Source organism: Pelophylax lessonae (genome assembly GCF_965119305.1).
Source record: "Pelophylax lessonae genome assembly, chromosome: 2".
Lineage (NCBI taxonomy): Eukaryota > Metazoa > Chordata > Amphibia > Anura > Ranidae > Pelophylax > Pelophylax lessonae.
In genome coordinates this window covers 444,726,831-444,741,964 of record NC_138769.1, presented here as the reverse complement: position 1 = coordinate 444,741,964, position 15,134 = coordinate 444,726,831, and the positions used below count along the sequence as shown (strand labels likewise).

The window sequence follows — 15,134 nt, the reverse complement described above, 5'->3', positions numbered from 1 at the left end:
TGAAAAAATATAGTCACATAAAAGGTACTGTGACTAGGTAATTATTACTATATATTGTTTCATGCTATGCACATTACAGTGTATTAGCAAAGAATGAAGTTAAAATAGAGAAAAACAAGAGCAGCTGTACAAAGTTAAAAGGTTGTTCTTGGCTACTGCTCGTCTTTTTTTTTTTGTATAAACAAATTCTACATTTGGAACATAGGATTGCAGAAAGTCATCACAGCATTATGGGACAACATGCATGAGCCTAAGGTAACTAGCGCCATCTACTGGTGCAACAATAATAATAATACCTGAAAAAAAAAAAAAAACTTCTGCATATTTTTTCCTTGTCACGTGCTTTAAATGAAAAGCACAGTGTTTTTTCAGTGAGTACGATTTCTTAGTTATTATTCCAGCATTTAACTTAAAGGAAACTTTTATGTGACATGAACATTCCTAAAAGCCTGCTTTTTTTGTATTTACAACATTTTATTTAAGCGGAAATCCAGGTAAACTGTTAAATACGTGCTTTCAAACAAATGTAGCCCTACTCCAGAGGGAGCGGCTAAGTGTGGGTCCCCCTTGGTTACCGCTAGCAACAACAGTACCTTCAGACATGTTTTTCAAGTGTGAGCACCTTAGACAAGAAGCAGCCCAGTTTCTTTGGTTTTTAGGGTTTATTTGAGAACTTGGATGGGAGAAGGGAGAGGTGGGATACTCCAACAACTGAACTATGCACAATTAGGCAGGGACACTGAATGATGCTACTTGGCGTTCTTTTAGCGCTCCTCTGGCGCTGTTTAACGCTGACTGATGCTGGCCTCAGCAAGGCCAAATACTGGAACTTCACCTATGACTGTAGGAAAAGTCCCTTTAAGCTCCCCAAGATACTCTTTCCTGAGGTAGCTGACTTTAGAGTAAACTGTATTGCTGAACACTTCAGGGCCCTTCCTGGCGCCCCCTTTTACTCCCTAACTTCCTGGCGCCCCCTTTTACTCCCTAACTTCCTGGTGCCCCCTTTTACTCCCTAACTTCAGAGTCTAACTACTTGGCACCCCCTTTCACTGTGTACTCCTAGTTAGCTGGCTCCTGGATCCCCTTTGACCTCTCTGGAGTGGTCCCCTCTCTTAGGCAGACCCCCTGGGCAGTTCTTGAGTACTCACAATACTGTTTTTCCCTGAAGAATTCTGCCCAGCAGCTCCACCCGGTCAGCAACTCTGGATCCCTTGTAGCTCAGCTCAACCTCCTGTCCCTAGGCCGACTGCCCGGACCACCTTCACACTTTACAGAAGGAGAGACAGCCGTCACCTCCTCCTGGCACTGATGCTCCCACTAAAATACACTCTGTCACATGCTCCCCACAGATTTATTCCCAATCCCAGGGTGCATTGCGGCAGACCCCGCCCAATGGGACAGTCATAAACCCTGGTGTGCTATTGGCTAGGTTTCCTTCACTGCCCAATAAGATCCATCATTGGATACAGTGGGGAGACTCCCCAGACTCATCAGATCACACCTGGAAGCATGTGACAGATGCTAACAGATCAGGCCCTCCTGATAAGCAGACACGGCCACAACTATACCTTTCCTAGCAGCTATCTAGGAGGGTGCTACACGTGGTTTCAAACAAATGTGGTGTGGACTGTCTTATCTGACACAGCATTTGTAAGTCAGACCAGCCATATTTGTTATCCATACAGCTGCCAGGCACCTTAGCCACAAAGCTGACACCCCTTTTGTTTTAATAAATACAGCGGAGTCTCTTCCCTGCTCACAACCTGATGATTGGACAATAAAGGAGCAGCAACAAACTGAGAAAGTCATCAACTCTGTTCACTCATTCCTTTCTCTTTGCCAGAATGTTCACCAGCAGGACTAGCAGCAAAGCCTGACTATTCCCTCTCCCTGTCTTAGTGCTGCTGCAAAAGGATGAAATCAAAACAAAGTCAGTTACTTAAAAGGTTAGCGGTCTTGGGATTTGAAATCCTCATCCTTCTCCCTCTTCTTTCTGCACTTCCAACATAGATCAGAGTGATTCTGAGTGGACAGTGGCTGCACAGAGCTCTGATCTATCCTGGAAGTACTGCATCGACTGCATGGGCACTGACAGCTCATCACCCACGAAGTAGGCACAGGTGAGACAAAGGAGAAGGGCCATACACACTATAAGATTTTCTGAAGACTTTTTCCTTCAGATTTACCTTTTCTATGTAGTGCAAGGGCCTGCCAGATTGCATACTAATTGAAAGTGTTTAGGTTTGACCTCATATTATCTGGTTTTGGTAAATCTAAAGGAAAAAGTCTTCAGAAAATCTTATAGTGTGTATGGCCCATTAGTTTACCTTTTCAATTTTTTTTTCTGAAAAGATGAACTTACACTTTAAAGCATCTCTAAATCCAAAAGCAAATATGTAATAGTTTGAGCGTACCAGCCCCAATATGTTGTGGCTGAATTTATTTTCTATTTTTCAGGCTTTCTTTTTTTTTTAACTTGTTGATCCTGCCAGTAACACCCTTCCTATTCTAGGCGATAATTCTCACTTACCATACTCTATCCTGTCTGCTTTCCTGGTTTGGACTTAAAACAACCCCCTGCCCTCCTCTCAATGACTTTTAGGGTTACAGTTCTGTAGGTAACAGAAGATAGCTAGGAAAGTTTATAACATTGTTTTAGATTTCAGTTCAGTGTACAGGATGTCCCAAGCACACTGGATTTCTGACAGGATCAACAGGTATATATACCTGTACTTGCAGGAAATGTGCATAACTTGATAAAAGAAAACTAAAGTCGTCATTGGATCCTAAGAAATTGTAAGCTTCAAAATATTACATTTTTGTTCTTTAGTTTAGATATACTTTATGCTGGTCGCATAAGGAAATACACTGCTCAAAAAAATGAAAGGAACGCATTGAAAACACTCTCAGGAAATGGGGAAAAATATCATGCTGGATATCTATACTGATATGGACTGGGTAATGTAATATGGACTGGGTAATTTAATTAGGAACGAAAGGATGCCACATCGTTTGATAGAAATGAAAATGATCAACTTACAGAGGGCTAAATTCAAAGATACTCCGAAAATAAAAGTGACAAAATGATGCAGCGATCTAGTCCATTTTGCTGAAATTTCATTGCAGCAACTCAAAATGGTAGTCAGTAGTTTGCATGGCCTCCACGTGTTTTGTATGCATGCCTGACAAAATTGGTGCATGCTCCTATTGAGACGACAGATGGTGTCCTGGGATATTTCCTCCCAGATCTGGACCAGGGCATCACTGAGCTCCTAAACAGACTGAGGTGCAACCTGGCGAAACATAATGTTGCAGAAGTGTTCTATTGGTCAGGCAAGTGTGGGGGCCATTCAATGATATCCATTCCTTCATCCCCCAGGATCTGGCTGCATACTATCGCCACATGAGACTGTGCATTGTCGTGCAGCAGGAGGACCCCAGGATCCACTGCACCAGCCTAGGGTCTGACAATGGGTCCAAGGATTTCATCCCAATACAAAATGGCAGTCAGGGGTCCATTGTGTCTAGCCTGTAGAGGTCTGTGCGTCCCTCCATGGATATGCCTCCCCAGACCATCACTGACCTACCACCAAACCGGTCATGCTGAATAATGTTACAGGCAGCATAACGTTCTCCACAGCTTCTTCAGATTCTTTCACATGTGCTCAGGGTGAACCTGTTCTCATCTGTGAAAAGCACAGAGCACCAGTGGCGGACCTGCCAATTCTGGTGTTCAATGGCAAATTCCAATCAAGCTCCATGGTGCCGGTCAGTGAGTACAGGGCCCACTAGAGGATGACAGGCCCTTATGCCCCCCTTAAGAATTCTGTTTCTGATTGTTTGGTGAGAGACATTCACACCAGTAGCCTGCTGGAGGTCATTTTGCAAGGCTCTGGCAGTACTCATCCTGTTCCTCCTTGCACAAATGAGCAGATACCAGTCTTGCTGATGGGATAAGGAACTTCTACAGCCCTGTCTAGCTCACCTAGAGTAACTGCCTGTCTCTTAGGATCTCCTCCATGCTCTTGAGACTGTGCTGGGAGACACAGAAAACCTTCTGGCAATGGCATTTATTGATGTGCCATCCTGGAGGAGTTGGACTGCCTGTGCAACCTCTATAGTGTCCAGGTATCGTCTCATGCTACCAATATTGACACTGACCCTAGTCAAATGCAAAACTAGTAAAAAAACAGTTGGAAATGATGAGTAGGGAAAAAAATGTCAGTGGCCTCTACCTGTAAAACCATTCCTGTTTTGGAGGTTGTCTCATTGTTTCCTATCTAGTGCTCGCATGGTGCGAAATGTAGTCATGGCAACCATATAGCTGGTGTTCCACCCTGGTTCCTGGTGTTTCCCTGCAAGTGGCGCCTGTCCGGCTGATGTCACAGCTCCGGAACTACAGCGGAGTCCTTTCCTCCTTGCGCCGTCTGGTTTCCGGCTTTGTGCACACACCGCTCAGCGGTCCTGGGAGACTGACCTCCTTGCACTCGTGTTGCTTGCTTCCAGGTGCCCTTGTTTACTCCAGCCCAGGGGGATGTAAGCATTTTATGTACTTTGTTTTCCAGTTATCAATACCAATAAACTGTTAACCCTTTCTATACTGGATGTTCACCTGACTCCTTTATCCATTGCATCCCGGTGTGGTTCATGCGCTGCCTTCCTCATGTACGTTTGCCTATCTGGTGCACATGTTGTCAATTTCATTAACACCAAAGCAGCTGACACTGCTTAATAACCCCCTCTGCTAATTAACTGATCTGATCAATATCCCTGATCCCTGATGGGGAGCTCAAAGACTAGTTTCCCACCAGGTTCACTTTATTTTTGATTGACAGGAAAATAATCGCTATTCAATCCAATGTATTATTTTCTCAGTTCCCCATCAAGCTCCATCCACCCATTGACAAGTAATTTCCCAAATATGTATTTGGATACTGACATCAACTATATACTTAGCCCCCTTATTTACATGTATGTATGCCTAGAACACGGGCCGAATGTAGGGCGGCATTGGCCAGTGCAATAGAAATTGTCTGACATTCGGCCCTGTGTGTACTGCAGCTGGTCTGGCAGAAGCAGGCCATTCAGTCTAGTTCTATCAACGGGGCATGACCTAAAAAGGTCTGCAGATCGGCTCCCGATCAGCGCTCTCAGACAATGAAGTGTTCTGGTGGGGGGAGGGGGGGCATTTTCCTGTTAGAAAACAATAGCACAGCAGGGGAGATTGCTGTACTAACATTTGATAGTTAGTAAAGCTGCTCCTCTTGATCGGTCGGGTTTTTTTCGTTCAGCCCCGCTGGGTTGAACAAAAAAAAAAAAAAAAAACTACTAGTGTGTATCAGGCTTTAGTTTTACCCAGACAGTGAGAGTTTAGGGACAGGCACCCGCACACAACTACTCCCACAAGGATGTCAAATTGGAAGCAGAGACTGTGTCCATTCAGCCGCTGCATCCCAATTGACATGAATAGATCTGTCTATATGGGGATGCACGGAACACCTGTGTACACCTAAGAATCTGTCGCTGCCTGAATTAGGCGTAGGATGTTTTTAAGGATACTACTACCAGAAAATTGTCATTAGGACCTATGGATTCCCTTGACTGTATTGGTAATGTATTGTTTTTACATAATAATGGCTGTAATGATGATAAGCTAGCAATTAATATTTTATTTTTTTAATTTTCAAAATAGTTAAAGGATTTTTTACTTTAAAATGTCATACCTTATACCACTTCAGCTTTATATTGCCAGATTTACTTTCAAATTCCCTTATATCTGGGCAACTCATCTGAAAGTTTGAGTTCTCAAAAGCAATTTGTTCATATTTAATATCAGGTAAAGATAAATCCTCATCACTCACAACTGTCAGGGACATTGATATCTCAAGACAGAAAGATGAATTCCTAAAAAAAAAATATATATGCCATTTATTATATCAAACTGCATATAGTTACAACAGAAACCGCTTGCTACCATTAATTTAAAACATTTTTTAAGTTCCTGATGGAAAATAATTAAACTGTATTCTGCTAAACTATTGATTGAGAGACACAAAAATACAGCTATATTGGTTACATATTCATATGAGACTTATGTAAATAAGAAAAGAATCACAGAAGAGTGACGGCAGCAGAAAAAAAGACCAAGTGGTCCATCAAGTCTGCCCAATTTTTTTTTGTAATTTATACGTTTTGTTTTACTTGTTAACTTTTTTGTCTGAGTATAAATTTATGTTTGTCCCAAGCATGTTTGAATTCACAAAGTGTTGCCTGACCCACTACCCTTGCTGAAAGTCTATTCTAAGCATTAACTGCCTGTTGTCCCTTGTGTTCTTGATCTTAGCTTCATGTTGAAAATACTGCCCTTCTGAACCTTATGCACCTCCTTAACCACTTTCAGACCGGAGGATTTTCCCCCTTAATGACCAGTTTCTATTTTGCGATTCGGCATTGCGTTACTTTAACAGATAATTGTGCGGTCGTGCGACACTGTACCTAAATAAAATTGACGTCCTTTTTTTCCCCACAATTAAAACTTTTTTTGGTGGTATTAGATCACCTGTGACAATTTTGCAAAAAAACAATATTTTTCATTCTGCTATATAACATTCCCAAAAAAAAATAAAAAATCTAAATTTTTTAACATTTTAGGCCAATTTGTTTTCTGCTACATATTTTTGGTAAAAAAAAAATAGCAATAAGCGTATTTTGATTGGTTTGCACAAAAGTTATTGCATTTACTAACTACGGGGAAGATTTATGTCATTTTTTTTTTTTTTTTTTTAACACTGAAGAAATTACACTTTGCTACAATGTAAAGTAGTGAGTGTACAGCTAGTACAACAGTGTAAATTTGCTGTCCCCTCAATATAACTCAACACACAGACATTAATGTCTAAACCCCTGGCAACAAAAGTGAGTACACCCCTAAGTGACAATGTCTAGATTGGGCCCAATTTGCAATTTTCCTCCTCAGTGTTATGTGACTTGTTAGTGTTACAAGGTCTCAGGTGTTAATGGGGGAGAAGGTGTGTTAAATTTGATGTTATCTCTCTCACTCTCTCATACTTGTCACTGGAAGTTCAACATGGCACCTCATGGCAAAGAACTCTCTGAGGATCTGAAAAAAAAGGATGGTTGTTCTACATAAAGATGGCCTAGGCCAGTGATGGCGAACCTTGGCACCCCAGATGTTTTGGAACTACATTTCCCTTGATGCTCCACTATACTGCAGAGTGCTTGAGCATCATTGGAAATGTAGTTCCAAAACATCTGGGGTGCCAAGGTTCGCCATCACTGGCCTAGGCTAAAAGACGATTGCCAAGACCCTGAAACTGAGCTGCAGCATGGTGGCCATGGCCATACAGCAGTTTTAAAGGACAGGTTCCATTCAGAACTGGCCTCGCAATGGTTGACCAAAGAAGTTGAGTGCACATGCTCAGCATCATATCCAGAGGTTGTCTTTGGGAAATAGACGTATGAGTGCGGCCAGCATTGCTGCAGAGGTTGAAGGGGTGGGGAGGTCAGTCTGTCAGTGCTCAGACCATACTGCATCAAATTGGTCTGTATGGCTGTCGTACCAGAAAGGAAGCCTCTTCTAAAGATGATGCACAAGAAAGCCCGAAAACAGTTTGCTGAAGACAAGCAGACTAAGGACATGGATTACTGGAACCATGTCCTGTGGTCTGATGAGCCCAAGATAAACTTATTTGGTTCAGATGGTGTTAAGCGTGTGTGGCAGGAACAAGTGAGGAGCACAAAGACAAGTGTGTCTTGCCTACAGTCAAGCATGGTGGTGGGAGTGTCATGGTCTGAGGCTGCATGAGTGCTGCCGGTACTGGGGAGCTACAGTTTATTGAGGGAACCATGAATTCCAACATGTACTGTGACATACTAAAGCAAAGCATGATCCTCTCCCTTTGGAGACTGGGCCGCAAGGCAGTATTCTAACATAATAACGACCCCAAACACACCTCCAAGACAACCACTGCCTTGCTAAAGAAGCTGAGGGTAAAGGCGATGGCCTGGCCAAGCATGTCTCCAGACCTAAACCCTATTGAGCATCTGTGGGGCATCCTCAAATGGAAGGTGGAGGAGCGCAAGGTCTCTAACATCCACCAGCTCTGTGATGTCATCATGGAAAAGTGGAAGAGGACTCCAGTGGCAACCTGGGAAGCTCTGGTGAACTCCATGCCCAAGAGGGTTAAGGCAATAATGGTGGCCATACAAAATATTGACACTTTGGGCCCAATTTGGACATTGGCACTTAGGGGGTGTACTCACTTTTGTTGCCAGCGTTTAGACATTAATGGCTGTGTGTAGAGTTATTTTGAGGGGACAGCAAATTTACACTGTTATACCAGCTATACACACACTACTTTACATTGTAGCAAAGTGTAATTTCTTCAGTGTTGTCACATGAAAAGATATAATAAAATATTTACAAAAATGTGAGGGGTGTACTCACTTTTGTGAGATACTGTATATATACACGTTTAATTAGCTTGCGATATATTTACACTAAACAGTAGTCTGGATCCTTCAGCTAACAGCTGAACTTGCGAAAGCATGGATTTGCAATACGCGGATTTCCATTTTAAAACCCGAGATATTTAAATGTTAAATGCTCTGGAAAAAATATGAGAGGTTTAAAAGAATAGAATATACCTGACAATACAAGTGTACATTCCAGTGTCCTCTGTTACAGCTGGCAGAAACCACAAGGCATCTTGGTTTGTACGAATTCTAGATTCATCTTCCATAGTTATATCCTCAGAACCATTTTTACTCCAGGCAAGCTGAAATGGTTGCTGATGAGCTTCAGAAACATCCAGCTGAAAATATTGAAATACTGGACATTTGATAATTGCTGGCTCCTCATTCAGAACAAAGTAACCCACAGAATGTGTAATCTGCGTCTGACATTTTTCTACACAAAACAAGAAAAATAACAGTTGGGCGTTATTTTTTATCAGATACAAAGAAATCAAATATGCAGTCTGTCAGTCAGCAAAACAAAGCAAAGGGCTTTTAACAATGACCCAAAACTATCAGCCATTAACCATGTGACGAGACTCTTGTTCGCTCGCTTCCACTCTCCCGACACTCCTCTGTTTCTAGTGAGTCAGCTTGCAGATTGCAACGTCTGATGGTTCGGTCAACCAAGGATCCGGGGTCCGAACTACAGCTATGTGCCGTTCGGAATCCATTAGAACAAACGCCAAGCAGGCTGTATGTAAGTTCAAACAGGAAGACAATTTATTGGAAGAACACAGCACACTTTTATACAGAATTTGGAACATCCTGCCCCCAACAACCGCTTTCCCATTGGTCAATTGCACAGTACCTACAGTTCCCCTTCAGGTCCTCTTAAGCCATGCAAATGAGGACTTGAAAATGAGTCAGCAGGGATTGGTCCAGCTTGGATAGCTTGACCAGAAGGACAGTTATATGTAATGAGACAGAAGCCCCAGGGGGCAATCAATGTACACAATAGCCAGACACAGAACAATGGTTCCCTAACGAGGCCCGCAATACACATTACTCTGAGTGTCAATACATCCCTTAGCAGACAACAGGTGAGTTCATTAGCACACCTGACAATAGGTGAATGGAAAGCCACCTCAGACAAAAGCAAAATTGTTAGACAGTCTGTCTCCTCATTGAGGTCTGGAAAGAGTAGATGCTCAAACAGGAGTATTGTGTGCAAGAGGCCAAAAGGAGATGCTCAAACAGGAGTATGGTGTGCAAGAGGCCTAAGACATTAATTTTATTGTTCAGCGCACCAGATCATCATTACACATTTATTTATTCCAAATCAGGTATTTGGATCTTTGGTTGCAGCTTTATTTTCAATCAGCGCACCTTTTTACTTTATATTCATTAACCACTTCAGCCTCAGAAGGTTTTACCTCCGCTAATGACCAGGCCATTTTTTGCGATACAGCACTGCATTATTTTAACTGACAATTGCGCGATCATGCAACACTGTACCAAAAATAACATTGATGTTCTTTTTTCCCCACAAATAGAGCTTTCTTAGGTGGTATTTGATCACCTCTGCAGTTTTTATTTTTTGCGCTATAAACAAAAAAAGTGTCAATTTGGAAAAAAAAAGTTTTTTTACTTTCTGCTATAAAACATATCCAATAAAAAAATTGAAAAAATCAAATTTCTTCATAAATTTCGGCCAATATAAATTCAGCTACATATTTTGGGTAAAAAGAATCCCAATAAGCGTATATTGATTGGTTTGCGCAAACGTTATAGCATCTACAAACAATGGGATAGTTTTATGGAATTTTTATTTGTTTATTTTTTTCAAATAGTGGCGATGATCAGCTATTTTTAGTGGGACTGCAACATTGCAGCGGACTAATCGGACACCTAACTGACACTTTTGACACTTTTTTGGGGACCAGTGACACTGATACAGTGATCAGTGCTTAAATGAGTTAAATTAAAATGGTTAAATGTGTTCCTAAGGGGTGCTTGCTAACTGTGTAGGGATTGCTCTGACTGGGGTAAGACAGAGATCCATGTTCCTGGTTAGTAGGAACACAAGATCTCCATCTTCTCCCCTGTCAGAACAGCCTTTTGCCTTGTTTACATAGGCAGATTGCCATTCTGGCTCTCCTTGGGACAATTGTGGGTGGCCAGCAGACATCAGGTCTGCCCGACCCGCTGATTGGCATCCTCTGTGTACAATCAGCGTGCACAGGTACGTGATTTTGCACAATAGAGCCGACCTGCTGCAGTAAATATGTAGTAAGCAGTCAGCAAGTGGTTAATGATGTCACATTGTTTTTATTAGGGTGGTGCCGATACCAAGCATTTGCACGAATATCGGTACTCGTGCAAATGTTCCGATACCTGAAACTGATACTTTTAGGCTCGGTTCTTTCAGCTGATAGTGGGATTCCCCCACGGACAGCTGAAATGTAAAAAAAAAGGCAGCAATTATCAGTTGTTAAGGAGCAGGGCTGCCGCGTCCTTAACAACTGATACATTCAGCTGTTAGTGGGGTTCCCCTGTTGACAGCTGAAGTGAAACTGAAGTCCCGATGTTCTGTTGAATAGTGCAGATTGTCAGGTAATGCCTCAGATGATCTGCGCATGCGCAGATCATCTGAGGTACTACCCGATGATTAGCAATGTGCCGTGTTCTGTTGAAAAGTTCAGACCATCTTACGCCTGTGAAGTGATCAGTGATGTCTCACGCATGCGCACAGAGAGCGAGGCAGAATCTGACGATTAGATTCTCCCCCCTCTGCGCTTTTCTGATCGTCGGATAATGCCAAAGGATTGCCAGAGCAATAGCTTTAGCTAAAACACAGCACAGCAGTAGTGACTTGCATTTTGTCTTCCTTTCACTGATATACAAATATTTTAGATGCCTGCGCCCTCTGACAGCAGATAAGTCACAAAGAAACAATTATTCAGAAATATGACAAATTTCTTGTGTTTGAGCTAGCTCCAATGGATTGGGGCATAGCACACTTGCATAGTGCCCCTATTTATCATCCTGTCCTGTCAGTTTATTCAAGTATTGGAATGTCTAGATTAGAATCCAACACTTACTGTATTGCATGTTTCCCATGCTGTTATGTCACACACACACACACACACACACACACACATATATATATATATATATATATACACACACACAAACACATAGTATATATAGTAAACTGTACAATGGAAGCCATTTTATCTCATATATAAAGGTTTGCACATTTTTTATTTTTTTTTAAACTTAACATTTATGGTCAATGCATGGATATTACACTGTAAAAAAAAAATGTGTGTAGCATGGCCATAGTGACAGCTCTCACTGAATTACATATATAAAAGAGCAGTGATGTCAGGTGCAACAAGTGTTTTAGGACTACAGTACACCTCCCCCTCTCCTCATCTTTTTAACATAGGGGGAATGAGTTCATTAGAACATACAGAGATTGGAGTAGGGCTGATAACACTGCAGAGTGAAAGTTACAGCTTACTGAATTTCTAGCAGGATCAGCAGGTATATTTTCTTACCTAAAAAGCAGATAAAGCATTATGATTTTAATTGTATATTTAATCAGGGCTGGCCCGAGACATTGTGCTGCCTGGGTCCAAGAATAAAATTCTGCCCCCCTCCCCCAAAAAAAAAAAAATAAATCATGCCCATCAAGGGGCGTGAGCAGAAGAAGGCGGGCCGGGCACGAGGCCAGCTGCATCTACTCCTCCAGTTCCACCCAATAGAAATGCAAGCTGTTCCCGGACATCAGCTGCTGGGGGAGCCGCTGGGAAAGGGATCTTTGCTCTCCTGTGGGTTCCCCGCCCCGGCAGTACACACACCTGAGCTCTTCATGTGCGCTTGGATGTTTACCAGCCGGTGTTAGACTGCGTGTGAGCACCCTCGTGCCTGGCAACTATGAGTATGTGTGTTGAGGGCAGCAGGGTGACATTGGAGCTGCCCAGGGGGGCAGTTGTCACACACAAAACTGCTGGAAAAAAAATCTTGAGCGTCAGTTTGCTGCCCCTCTCAAAGTGCTGCCTGGGTCCAATGGACCCAGCGGAACCCATGGTAGGGCTGGCCCTGTATTTAATAAACTAAAAGGGAATAGATTAGTTAATTGTTATGGTCTACACATGCTTTAAAATATACAAGTATTTTAGAGAATGAAACTAGACCAGGGCTTTGCACAGCAACCATCAGCCTCCCACAGACCGGACCCACTAATACCCAACAATAACTTGCTGCACTAGATGAGACCATCATGTAATGCCAGAAAGATTAGTGGAAAAGGACACATAACAAAAAAGCCATGTTAATACTGATCAATAAAAATGCAAAGATAAGGGTATCAAACCAACATCGTATTTGCCTTACCTTTGTTATTCACATGGTACACAGATAAACCAGAAGTATCTGATATGACGACTCCTAACACAATGGATAGAAGCAACATCTTGTGCTGAAGAATAATCTGTAGATGCTAATAACAAAAGTCTAAAATTAAAATAAAATAATATTCAAGGGGCATTTTTTACAAATTAAACATAACAATACCAGCAACAGCAGCAGAATGGAGGATTCTGAAACAGAATTTGACAAATTTTAGTATTTTCCCGTTTTTTTTATTATTTACTTATCATGCAATTGACGCCTATTAAAAGTTACAAAGTGCTGTTGACTGCCATTGTTACATTTGTCATAGAGCACAGACTCCCATCCATTATTTTTGTGACCTCTAGTCACATGACATAGCCAGAATGTCCAACAATCTTATTAGTGCACTGTGTCAATGATTACGTACTCAAACGAAGATAATGGAACCAACAGACAAATGAGGCTCAACAAAGTACAATAAAAAAAGTAATAGCGTTTCCCACTAGCCATTGCTTTATCATATGCAATGATTGTTGGTTATGCCATCAACTTCTTTGAGCATTGTGGGACTATAGTGATGAGTTGGAAAACGCAACCGGCAGTGTTATGGTGAGTAGGAGTGTACTCACCTGGGGATAGTGACTAGTGGAACCTATCATCAATTACTTAGTTGCTCTTATAATACCTTATGCCAGGGGTATGCAAACTGTGGCCCTCCAGATGTTGCAGAACTACAAGTCCCATGATGCATAGCAAGACTCTGACAGCCACAAGCATGACACCCAGAGGCAGAGGCATGATGGGACTTGTCGTTTTTCAACAGCTGGAGGGCCACAGTTTGCATATCCTTGCCTTATACTATTGCCCAGGAAGAAACACAGTATAAGTCCAAATATTGGCAATTACATTAATCAATGCAGGGCTCTGACTGGATAATTTACTGATAATTCACTTTGTAGTTCATAAAGTCAGAGCAGTGCAAGCAAACTTTAAGCTTGTTAAAGGCCTGGACTTAGAGGATCACTGGCACAGCAAATTCATATATATTTGTTCCATATGCAAAAAGGGTATATATTTTTGTTAACCTCATTTAAGTGCTAAATCAAGCACAGAAATAGAAAACAAATTGGGGTAAACACAGAATCTGGTGCAGTTGTGCATAACAACCAATCAGCTTCAAACTTCAGCATCTTCAATTAAGCTTTGACAATAAAACCTAGAAGGCAATTGGTTACTATGCACAGCTGCACCACTTTTAGTAAATCTTCCCAATTGAGTGAGTTTCTCTGTATCTCATTTATTTAATAAACAGTGCGGTCACCAAAAGCAACCAGATTTCACTTTGTTTTATGGATTAGACTGAATGATGTGTTTTACTATCCTAAAATAAAGCCAGTAGAAAAAAAGGAAATTAATATAAGGCATAAATAACAAATGGATAGCTTTATAACAATTATGGACCACCAAGGTCAACTAAATGTTTAGTGAGGTGAATGCAGGAAGGAAAAATTATTATTATTATTATTATTATTAATAAATAGGATTTATATAGTGCCGACAGTTTACACAGCACTTTACAACTTGAGGGTAGACAGTACAAATACAAAGCTGAATGGAGTCCTACAAATGGGCTGAATGGTGAAAATATATAATTGATAGAATTTAAAAAAGTGGCATATACACCTAAATATATCAAACAATCATAGTATAAAAACACAATAATATACCAGAAATAACAGAAGCAAAAGAAAGTGATCTTACCTTTAATAAGGTATTTCAGTTGCCTCTACTGCTAACTTGGCTCTTCAAAAAAAAAAATATATATATATATAATAAATGATGCTGACCCTGGAAGATACCGTAACATGTATAGAGTGTAAATAGAAAAGAGGATCCAGCAATGGCTTGCCTTTTTTTTTTTCCAAATATTGCCATTGTGTAGAGTGTATATATACTGTACGTGCACGGTAGAACTTCCTCTAAAATTTCATAATCCAAGTCTAAAATAAAGCAGACAATTTCCAGGTCCCCCTCAATATCCGATTGCTCAAGTGAGGAAATATGGAGGGAAAGCACAGAACATGTTCCTTATTTCTAATAAGAAATAATAATATTAGAATGCTGAAGAGGACTTTTTTAGTCTAGATTACACCAACAAATCTATTGGCCTCTGTTAGTGAAAGTACAAGATAAATGTCATTGTGAATACATTTTTTTTTTTTTTAAGTTTAACATCTGACTGCACCTGTTCCCCA

General features: G+C 41.2%; 1 protein-coding gene across 2 annotated transcripts in view; it reads right to left on the bottom strand.

The window, feature by feature from the left end:
• LOC309547130 (interleukin-1 receptor type 2-like) overlaps positions 1–14,773 on the bottom strand; it is a 52,365-nt gene extending 37,592 nt beyond the window's left edge. For both annotated transcript variants that reach the window (XM_082246918.1, XM_082246919.1), the window contains exons 1-4: positions 14,641–14,773; positions 12,880–12,976; positions 8,668–8,929; positions 5,724–5,904 (exon numbers count right to left, since the gene is read on the bottom strand). In XM_082246918.1, the coding sequence (XP_082103044.1) occupies positions 5,724–5,904; positions 8,668–8,929; positions 12,880–12,958 (522 nt within the window). In that variant the 5' untranslated portion in view covers positions 12,959–12,976; positions 14,641–14,773. The remainder of the gene's footprint in view (positions 1–5,723; positions 5,905–8,667; positions 8,930–12,879; positions 12,977–14,640) is intronic.
• Positions 14,774–15,134: the final 361 nt, after the last annotated feature.